General features: G+C 39.5%; 1 protein-coding gene across 1 annotated transcript; it reads left to right on the forward strand.

Annotated features, from left to right (window-relative positions):
• The first annotated feature begins 5451 nt into the window (after positions 1-5451).
• Positions 5452-10602, forward strand: LOC125673010 (uncharacterized). The gene is made up of 2 exons (XM_048909254.2): positions 5452-5541; positions 5859-10602. The coding sequence occupies exon 2, from the start codon at positions 5950-5952 to the stop codon at positions 10015-10017; it is 4068 nt and encodes a 1355-aa protein (XP_048765211.2). The 5' UTR covers positions 5452-5541; positions 5859-5949; the 3' UTR covers positions 10018-10602.
• The last annotated feature ends 5000 nt before the right edge of the window (positions 10603-15602 follow it).

Here is a 15602-nt window from a genome sequence, read left to right on the forward strand (position 1 = left end):
ATTCATATTTTCTCGTATAACTCGCCTTTGAAATATTTACCTTAGTATAATATTGATAATGGATAGCGAGAGAGAAATGTCCTGAAATGTGATGTATTTTAAAACGGGTGAATAGAAACGATTTTAGGCGACCGTAAGGTTACATTCATATGGCCAACCAAGACGACAAGAAACTAACGATGGCGACCGAGGCCTCGGCGAAAAAAAGTTTTAAAATATTCTATTAACAAGTATGTGTACCTTGTCCTGAAGAACATGTGAACTACCACTAGCGCTCCCAATGGATCAAAAATCATTTTTCGCCACTACTGCGCGGCGCGAATCTGGACATATTTTTTTTAAAATCATTTCCAAGATAGCAAATAGTATTGTATTTGTTTTATAAAGTGCTACACCTTGTCATACCCTGTGTGTACTTCAGTATGTACTTGTTCTGCTTATAAACCCGAATCTACCAGGCATCACTTATGCAATACCCAACCAACATTTCCTTACAAAAAAATTAATTTTAGATTGTTAGATTTGATTATTTATTGTTTTACATCCCTCTCGAGAATATTTTACTCATATGGAGACGTCACCATTGCCGGTATCAATAGGCTGCAACATTTAGGCCTATGCCCGGCGCTTATGGCCATTGAGCGGGGAGGGATCTTTATCGTGCTACATCTGCTGTGATACAAGACCTCGTTTTTTCGGTCTCCTTCAAAGGACCACCTTATTTAGTCGCCTCTTACGAAAGGTAAGGGGTACTGAGGACCTATTCTAACCCGGATCCCCACGGGATGTTGACTTTGAATATGACAACAATCATTAGGACATGTAGTATGCATTTATACTAGTAAATTATAATTCTAAAGTTTCCTGGATTTTACACTCAAACGCGTTATTAATTCTCTTGATACATGAACACTGTAGATTTGAATCTTTGTTGCATTATGTAACAAGAGTAACGCAAACGATACATAATACGCCCGTGAAATGCTTACATCGGGTGTTTTTCTTGTGCTATAATTTGTATAACTTTGCTTCAGGTATTATCAACCATCATGAGGCTGTGACAAACTTTCATATGAAAGGGTCTTAGCTTAAAAATCCAAATTTCCTCAAAATGGACCAAGTTCAACCTGTAATTTTTTTTCAAAAATGGAAGAAAATCAAAATACTTCCCCAGATGGACATCTTCAATACCCATACAAACACTCCAAAAATAAGATGGTCCCCACTTGAAAACTGGGGGAGGAGTTGGGCGGACAAATTATGTACCCTCTATAGAATATTAATTTCCAAATAGACTAAGTTCAACAACCTGTAATTTTCTCAAAAATTGTAGAAAATCAAAATTCATCCCACATGCACACCTTCAATACCCATACAAACACTCCACAAAATAAGGTCCTCACTTGAAAACTGTGGGAGGGGTAGGGCGGACATATTATGTACCTTCCATAGAAATTATGTACCCTCCATTTCCAAATATACTAAGTTTAACAACCTGTAATTTTCTCAAAAATTGTAGAAAATCAAAATACATCCCACATGCACATACAAACACTTCACAAAACAAAAGATGTTTGTAAAACACATATGCCCCCCATGGTGCAAAATTGAAAAGGGTTATACACACATCATTTAACTGATAGTAGTATCATCGATTCAAAATATTGAGCAGACAGTATCTTCCTATGTCAAGAGTGAATTGACCAGGTGACTTAAAAATCAATAGGGGTCATCTACTCCTTATGCTGTACCAAGTTTGGTGTCAATCAAGCAAATAATTCTTAAAATATAGGAGACAATATATTACTATGTAAAACTTATACGGTACCAATCCAGTTCAACAACTGACTTTTGACCTCAAAATCAATATGGGTCATCTTCTCCTGAAGATGTACCAGTATACTAAGTTTGATGTCTGTCAAGCAAGGGTTATCAAGACATTGAGAGGACAGTATATTACTATGTCCAGTTTGACTTTTGACCATGTGACCTCAAAATCAATAGGGGTCATCTCCTCCTGAATATACACCACTGTACTAAGTTTGATGTCTGCCAAGCAAAGGGTTCTCAAGATATTGAACGGACAGTATATTACCAAGTTTGATGTCTGTCAAGCAAAGGATTCTCAAGATATTGAACGGAAAGTATATTCATATGTCCAGTTTGACTCTTGATCTTTGACAATGTGACCTCAAAATCAATAGGGGTTATCTTCTACTGAAGGCATACCAGTGTACCAAGTTTGATGTCTGTCAAGAAAAGGGTTCTCAAGATACTGAGCAGACAGTATATTTCCATGTCTAGTTTGACCTTTGATCATGTGACCTCAAAATCAATAGGAGTCATCTTCTCCTGAAGATATACCAGCGTACTAAGTTTGATGTCTGTCAAGCAAAGGGTTCTCAAGATATTGAGCGGACATTATATTCTTATGTCCAGTTTGACCCTTGACCTTTGACCATAAAATCAGAAGGAGTCATCTCCTGAAGATGTACCAGTGTACCAAGTTTGATGTATGTCAAGCAAAGGGTTCTCAAGATATTGAACGGACAGTATATTCCTATGTCCAGTTTGACCTTTGACCATGTGACCTCAAAATCAATAGGGGTCATCTTCTTCTGAAGATGTACTGGTGTACCCATCTTCACAAGTCAAGGGTTATTGATTCGTTACCTCGCACTAACCCTTGACATCAGTCGCTATTTAAAAGTTGGGCTCGAGAAAAAGGATGACGCAATACGCTAAAATAAATCAGCCAATGGGATTTCTTGTTTCAGATGAAAGTTTGGTAAGGGAATAAACAGAAAGTAAAAAATGGCGTCCGTTGGCGAAAAGATATGTGAAAAACATCAAATCGATCATTTGACTGAAAACCAAAAGCTTTCGATATCATGTATCAGAGAAGAAAAAGATGTTTTTATTGGGACTAAAACCGGCAGTGGTAAATCGCTATCTTACGAAGTTGTTCCCATTATTTTAGAGGAAAATGCAGTGACGCTGATAGTCGCCCCACTTTTCAACATCATTGCGTGTTAAATTATTTCATAACGCAATCAATAATTAACATTTTTCGTCCTTTAATTGTTGTAGTTTATCATTTAGTTCATAGTCAATTTTAGACAACTTGTTTAATTTGTTAAAACATAGTCGACAAACGTACTTCGACAATCCATCATTTTCATTCGGCTCATACCCCAAAACCTCGTCTAATTGTTTTTTCAAGCAAAACGAACTCCCGAAAATCAATCGACGGTATCTGTCCTGTACTAATTGGCCACAAATTCTACACCATAATGCCGTCGTCATGCGTGTTTACTGTTTAGTTTTGTTTTCGACCGATTATAAAAGCCGTTGTCTGATTGGTTTGCAGCTTCAGGCTGCAAACCAATCATATGCTTCTTCTCGAGCCCAACTTTTAAATAGCGACTGATGTCAAGGGTTAGTGCGAGGTAACGAATCAATAACCCTTGACTTGTGAAGATGTGGTGTACCAAGTTTGATGTCTGTCAAGCAAAGGGTTCTCTAGATATTTGAATGGTCAGTATATTCCTATGCCCAGGGGCCTCCGTGGCCGAGTGGTTAGTACATCGCGCTCAAAATCACACGGCCTCTCACCTCTGTCGGCGCGGGTTCGAATCCCGCTCGCGCCGGTAAGTGAGAAAGTTTCCCAGTTTACTTTCGGAAGGTCGGGGTGGTCTCTTCCCAGGTACATTGTATCTGGGGTCTCTCTTCCACCAATAAACACTGGGCGCCACCAGATAACTGAAAAATTGTTGAGTATGGCGGAAAACATCAAGCAATCAATCATATGCCCAGTTTGACCCTTGACCATATGACCTCAAAATCAATAGGTGTCATCTACTCCTTAGGTGTGCCAAGTTTTATGTCTTTCAAGCAAAGGGTTCTCAAGATATTGAGCGGATATTATATTCCTATGTCCAGACTAGATTGGCCCTTGACCGTTTGACCTGAAAAACAATAGGGGTCCTCTTCTACTCTTAAACAACCCATATATGAAATATCATTATCATCAAGTGAATGGTTCTCAAGATATTGAGCGGACATGTGGTCTACCGACCGACCGACAGGTGCAAACCAATATCCCCCTCTTCTTTGAAGGGGGGGGCATAATAAATATCTACAAGAACAGAGAAAAAAGTGCGGAAAACTAGACAGACGGAGCGCAAACCTAAAGTCCCCTCGACTTCGTCAGTAGGGTACTAAAAAGAAACATGAATGCATTTAGTAAACAACTTACAACTGGATGTGAATGCAAAATGTAATGTCAATGGGCGGGGACCCGGACTGTGTAAATTGACATTGAAAATCATAATTATGCATGTGTATTTAAATTTTTATCAGGCAGTATTTTTGATATGTCAATTTATTATTTTCATTTTTATTTCATATCTGAATATACGAAATCACCGTCTAGTTCGTCGGGTAACTGTGGAATTTGTGTTAATTCACGCATAATGGCGATGCTGATATGCATATTATCACATTTTCCATTGTACACGTAGTTAATGGCCTCACATACTTATGGTGTCCGGATAGGGCCATTTGCAAAAGCGTGACTGCACGTTATTCACAACACGCCAACAGGGCTCAGCGCTCTCACGCCAACAAGCAACGCGCCTTCGCGCTCTCACGACGACAAAGCAACGTGCCTTCCCCCAGACAAGTAACGCGCCATCGCACCGTCACGCCAACAAGCAACACGGCGCGTTGCTTGTTGTGACTAACGCGCAGTCACGCTTTTGCAAATGGCCCTATCCGTACACCATACCCGACAATGTTGTGTGATACTGTGTTAAATTTGTGATTGATTGATTGTCTATTGTTAAACGTCCCTCTCGAGAATCTTTCACTAGTATGGAAACGTCACCAAGGCCTGCAAACTTAAGGCCTATGATCCGTGCTTATGGTCATTGAGCAGGGAGGGATCTTTATCATGCCACACTTGCTGTGACAGGGGATCTCAGTTTTTGCGATCACATCACGACAAGCAAGGGATACTGAGGACCTCTTTTAACCCGGATCCCCACGGGAATAACTTGTGATAGAAAGTGAGAACAGAATATAAATGATTGATTGAATATTGTTTTACGTCCCTTTCGAGAATATTTCACTCATATGAAGACGTCACCACTGCCGGTGAAGGGCTGCAAAATTTTGGCCTATATGGCCATTGAGCAGGGAGGGATCTTTATCGTGCCGCACCTGCTGCGACACGGGACCTTGGTTTTTGCAGTCTCATCCGAAGGACCGCCCCATGTAGTCGCCTCTTACGACAAGAAAGGGGATGCTGAGGACCTATTCTAACCCGGATCCCCACGGGATAGAACAGAACAGAATATAAAACATCAGATGTACATGTATAGTGATTAATAGTGAACTACTAGAACAATATGTCTGTAATGTCCGGAGATTTCGTTTCCTGACGTTCTGTTTTTTCGTTGTAGTCTCGCTCTGTGTATTCCCGCACTTTCGCGGCACAGAATTTCTTTGTTGTTTTCCGATGTCTTGCCCTCTCATGGAGTAAGTTTTACATAATTATGTTTCTTTTAGTTGTATTTGTATCTACTGATCATTTATGCTAAACGTTAGGGCCAGAAAACGTTTATCTGTTGTGAAGTTTAGCTTTGTTTACATGCCTCGTGTGTACAGAAGTATGGAGGACTAGAATTGTCGTAATTTTTCATCTTTATTCTGTATCAGTGTTTTTTACGTAAACTAGTCAATGATGTTTTTCTAGTCCAGTCAATAACTGTATTTCAAATTGTTTATAACCTGTAACGGTTACTATGTTTACTTTCTTTTTGCCTTTGTAACACTGTACCTTGTTTTGTTTGTAGTTTTTTACCCTCTTCCGAGAGGTTTGTGAAATAAAAGCTTACAACAGCACAGTAAAAAATCCACTACCTCGGACGAGAGCAGCCATCCAGTATGGAACCTCATCAAAATCCACAGCTACGGGAGTCCAGGAGCCTCACTTCCTTGGGCTTACAACAGTTTGAAAGTATGGTAGCTAAACATGTGTCAAAACTTAGTTGTATCAAGCGAGACATTGATTCTCTCATAATGGACATAGATGAAAACCCGGTTATGACATTTGAAAGAGCAAAGATTTTTAAGTCATCATTAACAAAACTGATGCTTAAATACGACAAAGCATCCGCAGAGTTTGCATCCTACTTACAAAGTCAGCGCCACGAAAACAGTCTAAGGGAAGAGTCTTCAAGGTCCCTGATTAATAAAACTTTACAAGATAAAGTGAGAATTGTGCTGAAACAATTAGACGACATTCTACCAAAGCCAGGTTCCCAAAAATCCGAACGTACTTACAAGACCACTTCGAGTTCACATCTTACAGCCGTGATGCTTGAACACACAGCCAAGGTAGAGGAAGTCAGAGCTAGAATGAGGTACGCAGAAGAAGAGGCTGAACTTATGAAGAAAGAAGCAGATTTAAAGGCAGCCCGCTGCGTGCTTACAGTTAAACGCGAATATGACGCTGCACAATCAAGCTTGAGAGCTATCAAAAGGGTGTTTGATTTCTCAGACAATGAGTCTTTAGGTGGCAGCTTTCCACCTGATAAATTTGAGGATATAGACTATCTCCCAAGATCATCAATCAAAGAGCATAATACAGAAACCTCGGAGCATAATATGGACAATCCAATCCAACATTTGGATATCCCGTCAACACTAGAATACACAGAAAAGTTTGTGCGAGATCAGACCGACTCCATTAAACCCTCGATTCTCAACCCTGAAGCTCCTGTGTTTGTGCAGCAAACTAACTCTGTGTCTAGTGACACTCATGAACTGGCAAAACTTCTTGCCAAAAAACAATTACTCCCTGCACGCTTGACCACTTTCGATGATATCCCTGGACATTATTACGCATGGAAGTCTACGTTTGAAAACGTAATGAGTGAGTTGGGTGCCTCTCCACTCGAAAGACTTGATCTACTTATTCAGAATCTCGGCACCAACTCCAAACGACAGGCTATGAACATTAGAAGTGCAAACCCAAACGAACCTTCCCGCGCATTGATACTAATTTGGGAGAGGCTTGATTCAAGATTTGGTAGTCCAGAGAGCATTGAGTCTTCGTTAAAGGACAGAGTGTCAGCATTTCCAGTTTTAAAGAATACTGATAGAAGCCAACTCTTCGAATTGTCAGACTTGCTTATGGAGATCGATTCCATCAAGCGTGATGAGCGATTTTCACTACTCTTTGCCTACTATGACTCCAGTACTGGAATAAATCCAATTGTGAGAAAACTCCCATATAGCATACAAGAAAAGTGGACAAATGAAGCGAATAGGTACAAAGAAGCTAATAAAGTGACATTTCCACCATTCTCCCTTTTTGTATCATTTATACAAAGAACGGCCCGCATTCGGAATGACCCTGGGTTTGTTTTTGACAACAACAATAGTACTCGACAGGATAGTGACACAAGAACATTCAGGAGACCAGTTAGTCCTAAAGCACACATTTCTACAAGAAAAACAGAGGTGAAGAGTGAAGTCTGTCCTATACATGGAACAAACCATACACTCAACATGTGTCGCCAGTTTCGTTCCAAACCTTTAACTGAGAGACGAAACTACATTCGAGACAATGGTTATTGTTTCAAATGTTGTGGTCAGAAAAAACATCTTGGAAAGACTTGCAAGGAGACAGTGAGATGCGAGGTTTGTCGTTCGAGTGAACATCCTTCCGCACTCCATTCAGATCCTCGAGTACCTATTCCCCAGAGGGCTCATGAAGGGGAGAACAATCATGCTACTGATGCAACTGTTTTCAACAAATGCACCAAAATCTGTAAAGTTCCAGGATATACCTCCAAGTCCTGTGCCAAAATAGTGTTGGTCAGAGTGTATCCTCATGGACAGCGTCACCACTGTAGAGTACTCTATTGCATGATCGATGATCAGAGCAACAGGTCATTAGCGGTTTCAAAGTTCTTTGACGCCTTTGGTGAACATGGGAAAGAGACGGAATATGTTTTGTCCTCATGCGCAGGAAGATTTAATGTGGCTGGACGGAGAGCCTCAGGATACGTGGTAGAATCTCTGGATGGATCATGTGCTTTGAAACTGCCCAACTTAATAGAATGCAACGACATCCCAAATAATCGTGAAGAGATTCCGTCACCTGCTGCTGCCAGAAACTTCCCTCACCTGAAAGGTATCGCTTCGTCAATACCAGGATTGAATGAGCAAGCTGACATAGAATTGCTGATTGGGCGTGATCTTATTACGGCACATCATGTGTTAGAACAGCGAATCTGGAAGGATGACCTACCCTATGGTCAACGATTACCCCTGGGCTGGGTTGTTATTGGAAATGTATGCCTTGGAAAAGTACATGGTCCTGACATAGTGAACGTCAACAAAACAGCTGTTCTTAGTAATGGTCGCCCTACATTGATGAGAAATTGCAAGAACAAGATTTATGTAGACATGGACCCAGTATTTAAGAAAACAGAACATGATGAAAAACCAGGACTGTCAATAGAAGATCAAGATATTATGGATGCTGGGTTTCAAAAAACACAAGAGGGTCAGTGGATGGCACCACTTCCATTTCGAGAAAACAGGATGAGCCTGCCAAATAATAAAGAAGCAGCTTTACGTCGTGCGAGATCCTTCGATGCTAGTATCCAGCGTAATGCCGAAAAACGTCAACATGTGGTGGACTTTATGCAGAAGTTATTTGATAATAATCATGCAGAGACTGCTCCAGACCTGGTTGAAGGAAGCGAGTGTTGGTACCTTCCGCTGTTCGGGGTTTACCACCCCAAAAAGCCAGAAAGCATACGAATTGTGTTTGATTCTTCTGCCAGATTTCTGAATGACGTAATGCTCAAGGGACCAGATCTTAGCAATAGTTTACTTGGTATTATTCTACGGTTCAGGAAGGAGGCTGTTGCGGTAACAATGGATGTTGAGCAAATGTTCTATAACTTCAAAGTGACTCCTGAACATCGAAACTTCCTGAGATTTTTATGGCATGAGAACAATGATCCAGACCGTCCACTCACTGATTACCAAATGACAGTGCACGTCTTTGGTAATAGTCCTTCGCCATCCGTGGCTACCTACGGCCTTAGAAAGGCAGTTGAATCAGCAAGTGCTGATGTCAAAGACCTGGTGATCAACAACTTCTATGTTGATGACGGCCTTTTATCGTGTACAAGTGAGGAAGAAGCTGTTAGTCTTGTCCACAGGACAAAAGATGCCTTGAGTGAAGGTGGAGCCTTACGACTGCACAAGTTTACATCAAACAGAAGAGCAGTTCTTGATTCCTTTGACCAAAGTGATCTCGCAAAGAACCTTAAAGATCTGGATCTCGGTACAGCTTCCCTCCCACTGCAAAGAAGTCTAGGACTACTTTGGGACACCGATGCAGACATTTTTCTATTTAAAGTCTCAAGTGAAGAGAAACCCTACACGAAACGAGGGGTGTTGTCAGTCATAAACAGCATTTATGACCCCATTGGTTTTGCACAGCCAGTAATAATTAAAGGAAAATTACTTCTTAGGAACATGATGTCATCTCCAGAAAAGTCTGATTGGGACGATCCCTTACCGGAAGCTCCGAGCATACTTACACCAGCGACCTTACTAACCATGAAAACTACTTCAGATGTATGTCCTTTTCCAAACTTTGAGAGAAAAGAAATGATTCGCTCACATTGGAAACGTGTTCAAGGTCTTGCGGATGAATTTTGGAAAAGGTGGAAGATGGAATACCTACAGACCCTACAAGTGCGCAAGAAATGGCAGGAGGACCATCCAAATTTGAAACCAGGAGACGTAGTCCTCATGAAAGATCGTGAGAGTGCCCGCAACGATTGGCCTCTAGGAATAATCACAAAGGCATTTAAGAGTGAAGATGGCAAAGTTCGTAAAGTAGAACTTGATCTTATGAAAAACGGCGAGCGAGTTACTTATGTGAGACCAATTTCAGAGTTAGTTACTCTTTTAGAAGTATAGATAATATGACATTTGTAGTATCATTTGCTATGTGTGATTTATAACTCACCTGTGTGAGTAGATATTTTTATTTGAATGTAGTGATTTCTAATAGAAATCAGAGGGGGAGTGTAGTGTCCGGAGATTTCGTTTCCGGACGTTCTGTTTTTTCGTTGTAGTCTCGCTCTGTGTATTCCCGCACTTTCGCGGCACAGAATTTCTTTGTTGTTTTCCGATGTCTTGCCCTCTCATGGAGTAAGTTTTACATAATTATGTTTCTTTTAGTTGTATTTGTATCTACTGATCATTTATGCTAAACGTTAGGCCAGAAAACGTTTATCTGTTGTGAAGTTTAGCTCGTGTGTACAAAAGTATGGAGGACTAGAATTGTCGTAATTTTTCATCTTTATTCTGTATCGGTGTTTTTTACGTAAACTAGTCAATGATGTTTTTCTAGTCCAGTCAATAACTGTATTTCAAATTGTTTATAACCTGTAACGGTTACTATGTTTACTTTCTTTTTGCCTTTGTAACACTGTACCTTGTTTTGTTTGTAGTTTTTTACCCTCTTCCGAGAGGTTTGTGAAATAAAAGCTTACAACAGCACAATGTCTGTAACCGACACAACAAAACTCCTAGGAGAAAGTCACTCTATCATCTATGGCGAGTCAAATAAAACAAAAATGAAAGTGGTGTTACTCTGGGATATTGATCCAATCTCTCCTAATCCAAATAAACACAAAACTTTCAAACCGCAATTGAGAAAGAGATGAAATCACTGATTGAGATTTGAGGATCCCTTAATACAAGTGAAATCACACGCGAGTAGGCTGGATGAAGACGTGATAAGTGTCAAGAGCGAACTTCGGAACCTTGAATCTGTGAGCGCACTTGGATACGTGTTCATTTCTGTTAAGGAAACAACAGAGGCGAACAGAACAGAAAGAGCTTAGACCAGTACATCCAGTCACAGACAACAAGATAACAGAAGAGCTGAAAAGAATGAAAGAGACTGACAAAAAATGTAGAGTTCGGTGACAGATCTCGAAGTCTGATCGATGAGGGACAACCTAGTATTTTCCGAAATCCCAGACCAGAGAGGAGAGGATACTGAGGCACTCCTACAGCGTTGTCAAAGAAAATATAAATTGTATTATGAGATCTCTTTCAAGCGCGTCCATAGGAATGAAAAGTGGAGTGAATTCGATGAGCACCCACGAAACATTGTGGCCAAATTTACATGTTTCAAGGACAGGATATGTATCAGGACTCGTGAAGCGCAAAAACTAATCGGATCTAAATTTTGGTAAATGAGACAACCCCCCCCCCCCCCGGAAATTGAAGAAAGATGGGGGAAAAATTACCCGATCATGCCCCAAGAGAAGAGGGACAAAAAGCACACACAATTAGCTCGGGAAATCCTATACATAGAGCTTGGCTGTGCATGTGGTTTAACGTCACGACGTAAGTATCCAGAGTTTCTCGACTTAGTTAACAAGTTTGATAATCTTGGTTTTGTTGAAACTACATATGTGTAAAACTGATAATTTAGATCCACCTCTTTTACCTGGTTATCTTTTAGAAATAAAAAATAGAACACATGTCGGCAAAAGAAAGTCAGGTGGTATTATATTACAGGAAAAATTTGTCAGATCATAGTCAAATTATAGACAGCGAAAGTAACTACGCATTTTGGTGTAAAATTGATCCAAAAAAATTATTTGGAAAAAGCCAGACATGTTACTTGGTATTGTTTATATCCTACCTGAAGGTTCCAAGTTATGTAAGGATGACCCATACAGTGAGGTCGAACAGGAGTTTAGAAAATTTGATAATTGTAATGATTATTCATGTGTAATGGGCGTGTTTAATGCCTGTGTTGCGAGTGAAAATGATTATACTGTACATAAATTTCAGAAGAAGCCTTCGATGATCGGAATGATATTGATTTTGATGATGATTTATTTACTTTAGATATGCTTGGTATATGGAGACAATGAGCAAGTTCAGACACATTGAAAAATAGTTTTTGGTGATATGCGTTTAGATTTTTGTAAAGATATTAGGCTATATATTTGCAATGGATTGATCGATTGTATCTTGCTTAACGTCTCCCTCGAGAATTTTTCACTCATATGGAGACGTCACCAAGACCGGTGAAGGGCTTCAAATTTAGGCCTATGCTCGGCGCTTACGGCCATTGAGCAGTGAGGGTTCTTTAGCGTGCCACACCTACTGTGACACGGGTCATCCGTTTGTAAGGTCATCTTCGAGGACCCGTGGCATTCACACATGATGCCGAGCGTTTGGCGATGGAACTGTCACTACCTGTTTTAACGACTTAGGTTTGTCGCGGCCGGGGTTTGAACCCCGGCCTTCCGCATGCGGGGCGAACGCTCTAACTAGCAACAACCACGCTCGCTAGGTGGCGCGTCATCTTCTATTTTTATTTCTACAGGAAAAGTGGGACGAGGTTCCACCCTATATTTCACGGACTAGTATGGATAAACCTAGAGCCTACGAATGATGCGAAGTTGATCTTTCCGATCTAAAATAACTATATTTAGCGTATCTCACGTGATTAGGCACATTCCAGAAAATCCCTTTGAGATTGAAGCGATTAAGCAGAGCGAGTATATGTAAACATTTACTTATCGGTGAAATACACAACAGAGTGACATATTAATACAGTTACGCATGAATAAATTATACTGAGGTCAAACATGGACGATAATTGCCCGTGTTCATATAGCATTTGATTGATTTAGATATCTAAGGAAAGATAACTCCCATTATTAACGTACTCACAACGTACCAGTGGTGTACAATAATACAATGTTTATACATTTCTGAATGATGCGTGAATCTTTATTTTCATCAGAATCTTTTCCACCACACTCACAGACCAGTCCTCATACCCCTACCAGTGTCAATATGTGACTGATAGCAGTGTGGTATTTAATTTGATATAGTCGAGAGGAAATTCGAAATATGGTAGTGACATTTCTTCCTCACTGAATTAGCTTGATTTTTTAACGTTTAAAGAAAAGTGGGGTATGGACTGGGGGGGGGGGGGTTAAAAATGCTATTTGCCAAATTTTCAACAATATTTATTACAAGGCAAAAGGGGTCATAAGCTACAGATGATGCAATTTTCACTTGCAAGTTGAACTGCCATTAGTTACACTTAATTAGTGACGTACTTACAGATAAAGTAACTTACATATATTTTATTTATTTACTTATCTATCATTTCATTTCATTTTTTTGATATCATGGTTTGTACTTGAAGAGTCATCGCAATAAAGGGATATTAATTATTAGTGTTACAAAAAAAATCTGATCATGCAGTTTAAATTTCTGAAGTTTGAAAAAATAAAAATAAATAAATAATAGATTCTGATACCACTCAGCCCCCCCCCCCCCCCCCTCCCGACTGGCCAGAGAGTTCTGCTTCTGTCAGTTCTGATGCAACTAGCTCAGCCCCCAGATTGGCGAGAGAGTCCACTGTTTCGGTAAATTCTGATAATGATGCAACTCAGCACCCCCCACCCCCACCCCCCGACAGCTCTACCAGAAATTCTCGGAAAAGACTTGCTGATGTTTAGTAAATTAGTTTTCCTATTAATTTTACTTTTTCTCCTGTTCATTAGGCTATGGCCCAGTCTGATTAAATTTAAGATCGTTGATCCGCTCCGTATTCCTCTTTCTTTCCTGTATCTGTGAAGTCCAGAGGTGAGATGTATTCTTTCCAAAACAACTAAGAATGTTCATGGAACAATTCAGTATTAATTGTTTTCCCTTTTTTTTCTTCTTTTTTTTTTCGTATGCCTTATTTCAAGAAATAACTTTCAGATCACTTTTTAATGTGAAATGGAACATTTTCAATTTTTGACAACCTGACGGTAGGGGTGTTTAAGACACTATATCTCATTTTCTGTAAGGAAGTGGAGTAAAAGGAATTCAGAATTGGATTCAGCATACTCAAAATTGGTAATTACACCTGCTTTTTATTGTTTTGGGTGATGGTGTTTCAAGAAATAAAGTTGGGTCACTTTTTGATGCGAAATGAAACATTCTCCGTTTTTGGCAACCTGACGGTAGGGGTGTTTAAGACACTATACCTCATTTTCTATAAGAAATTAGAGTAAAAGGAATCCAGATATGTGAAATCAGCATACTCAAAATTGGTAATTACACCTGGTTTTTATTGTTTGGGGGTAATTTTTAAAAAATGGGTGGTGGTTGCTACTCTAACCTCGGAAGATTCGGTCAAGATTTTGGTGCGTTAACATGGAAAAACGCTAGTGTTGTTGATTACTGTATTGTAAATTACTGTATTGTAAGTAGAAATCAATTTATTACACCAACAATCTGAAAATATTGCCACGTTAAGAAAACTAAGTAAATTCTTAAAAGTTATCCATCATATCCTTTCCCCTCTATAATGCTTTGTTCATATTGCTGCAGTCTGTACATATGTGTATATATTGAGAATACATCATATTGTATATTAGTATGAATACTTGGGCCCCTATATGAATTTTCTCCATATCTTTGTACTATTGATAAGGAAAATATTGAAATTGAATAAAATAAACAATTTCATATTGAAACCAGGATTGTTTTATTTAAATTCTTTGTGATGCTGGATAACCAATTAGCATTTTTCTCTTGACAGGAATACCTCTAAATCTTTTACATTCAAGTAAAACTCAAACCGAAGACATATTACATGTAAAAAAAAAAAAATATATATATATATATATATATATATATATATATATTATATACACCATGTACCTATTTCTATTAAATGTAAAACATTTTCCGTGAATGCCACTTTTAAAAAATTTATCGCAGAGTCCCTCTCTCCAAGCACGCTGCATTGCACTATTCATGATTTCCGAAGCCCTAAATTACCTTAGCCTATTGTCGCTGTGATTCGAGATTTTCAGTCGCACAGACTGATTAAATCAACAGTTACTGTTTTGACTGAATAATCAAACAGTTGTCAAAAGAAACAAATCATTACATTCAATTTATTGATTGATTATTTGTTTTTACGTCTCGTCGAGAATCTTCCACTCTTATTGAGACGTGACCAACTGTAGGTAAAGCACCACACACCAATCTCATTAAAGTTAGATGTTAGATCCGCTCGCGTACTCGCATCTAATTTTAATTACATATGCTTAGCGCTCATGGCGGTAGCAGTGAGGATTCTATAGAGTGCAAACGTCTGTCGCGACCTCCATTTTTAAGGTCATATCCGAAAGGCCGTGATTCCCACTTCTAAATGCCGAGCATTTGGCTAAGGAGCAATAACGTCTTAGGTTTGGCATGAGCGGGGCTCGAGCTCACGACCTTCCGATTACGTAGCGAAGTTTCTACTACTGAGCTACCGCGACCGGTTTCAATTTTTGCAAAAAATGATTATTCCCGCTTTAAACTTTTGAAAAATATTCGCCATTGGCGAAAATGGTGAAGCGTTCGGGCTCGTTTCATGATGAGGTGTGTGCCTGTTGTAACTACATATAAACGACCGGCGTTAATCCGATCTTGCGTTTAAATTTAGAGACCATGGTCGGTTTCAATAAAAGGCC

Source organism: Ostrea edulis, chromosome 3 (assembly GCF_947568905.1).
Source record: "Ostrea edulis chromosome 3, xbOstEdul1.1, whole genome shotgun sequence".
Lineage (NCBI taxonomy): Eukaryota > Metazoa > Mollusca > Bivalvia > Ostreida > Ostreidae > Ostrea > Ostrea edulis.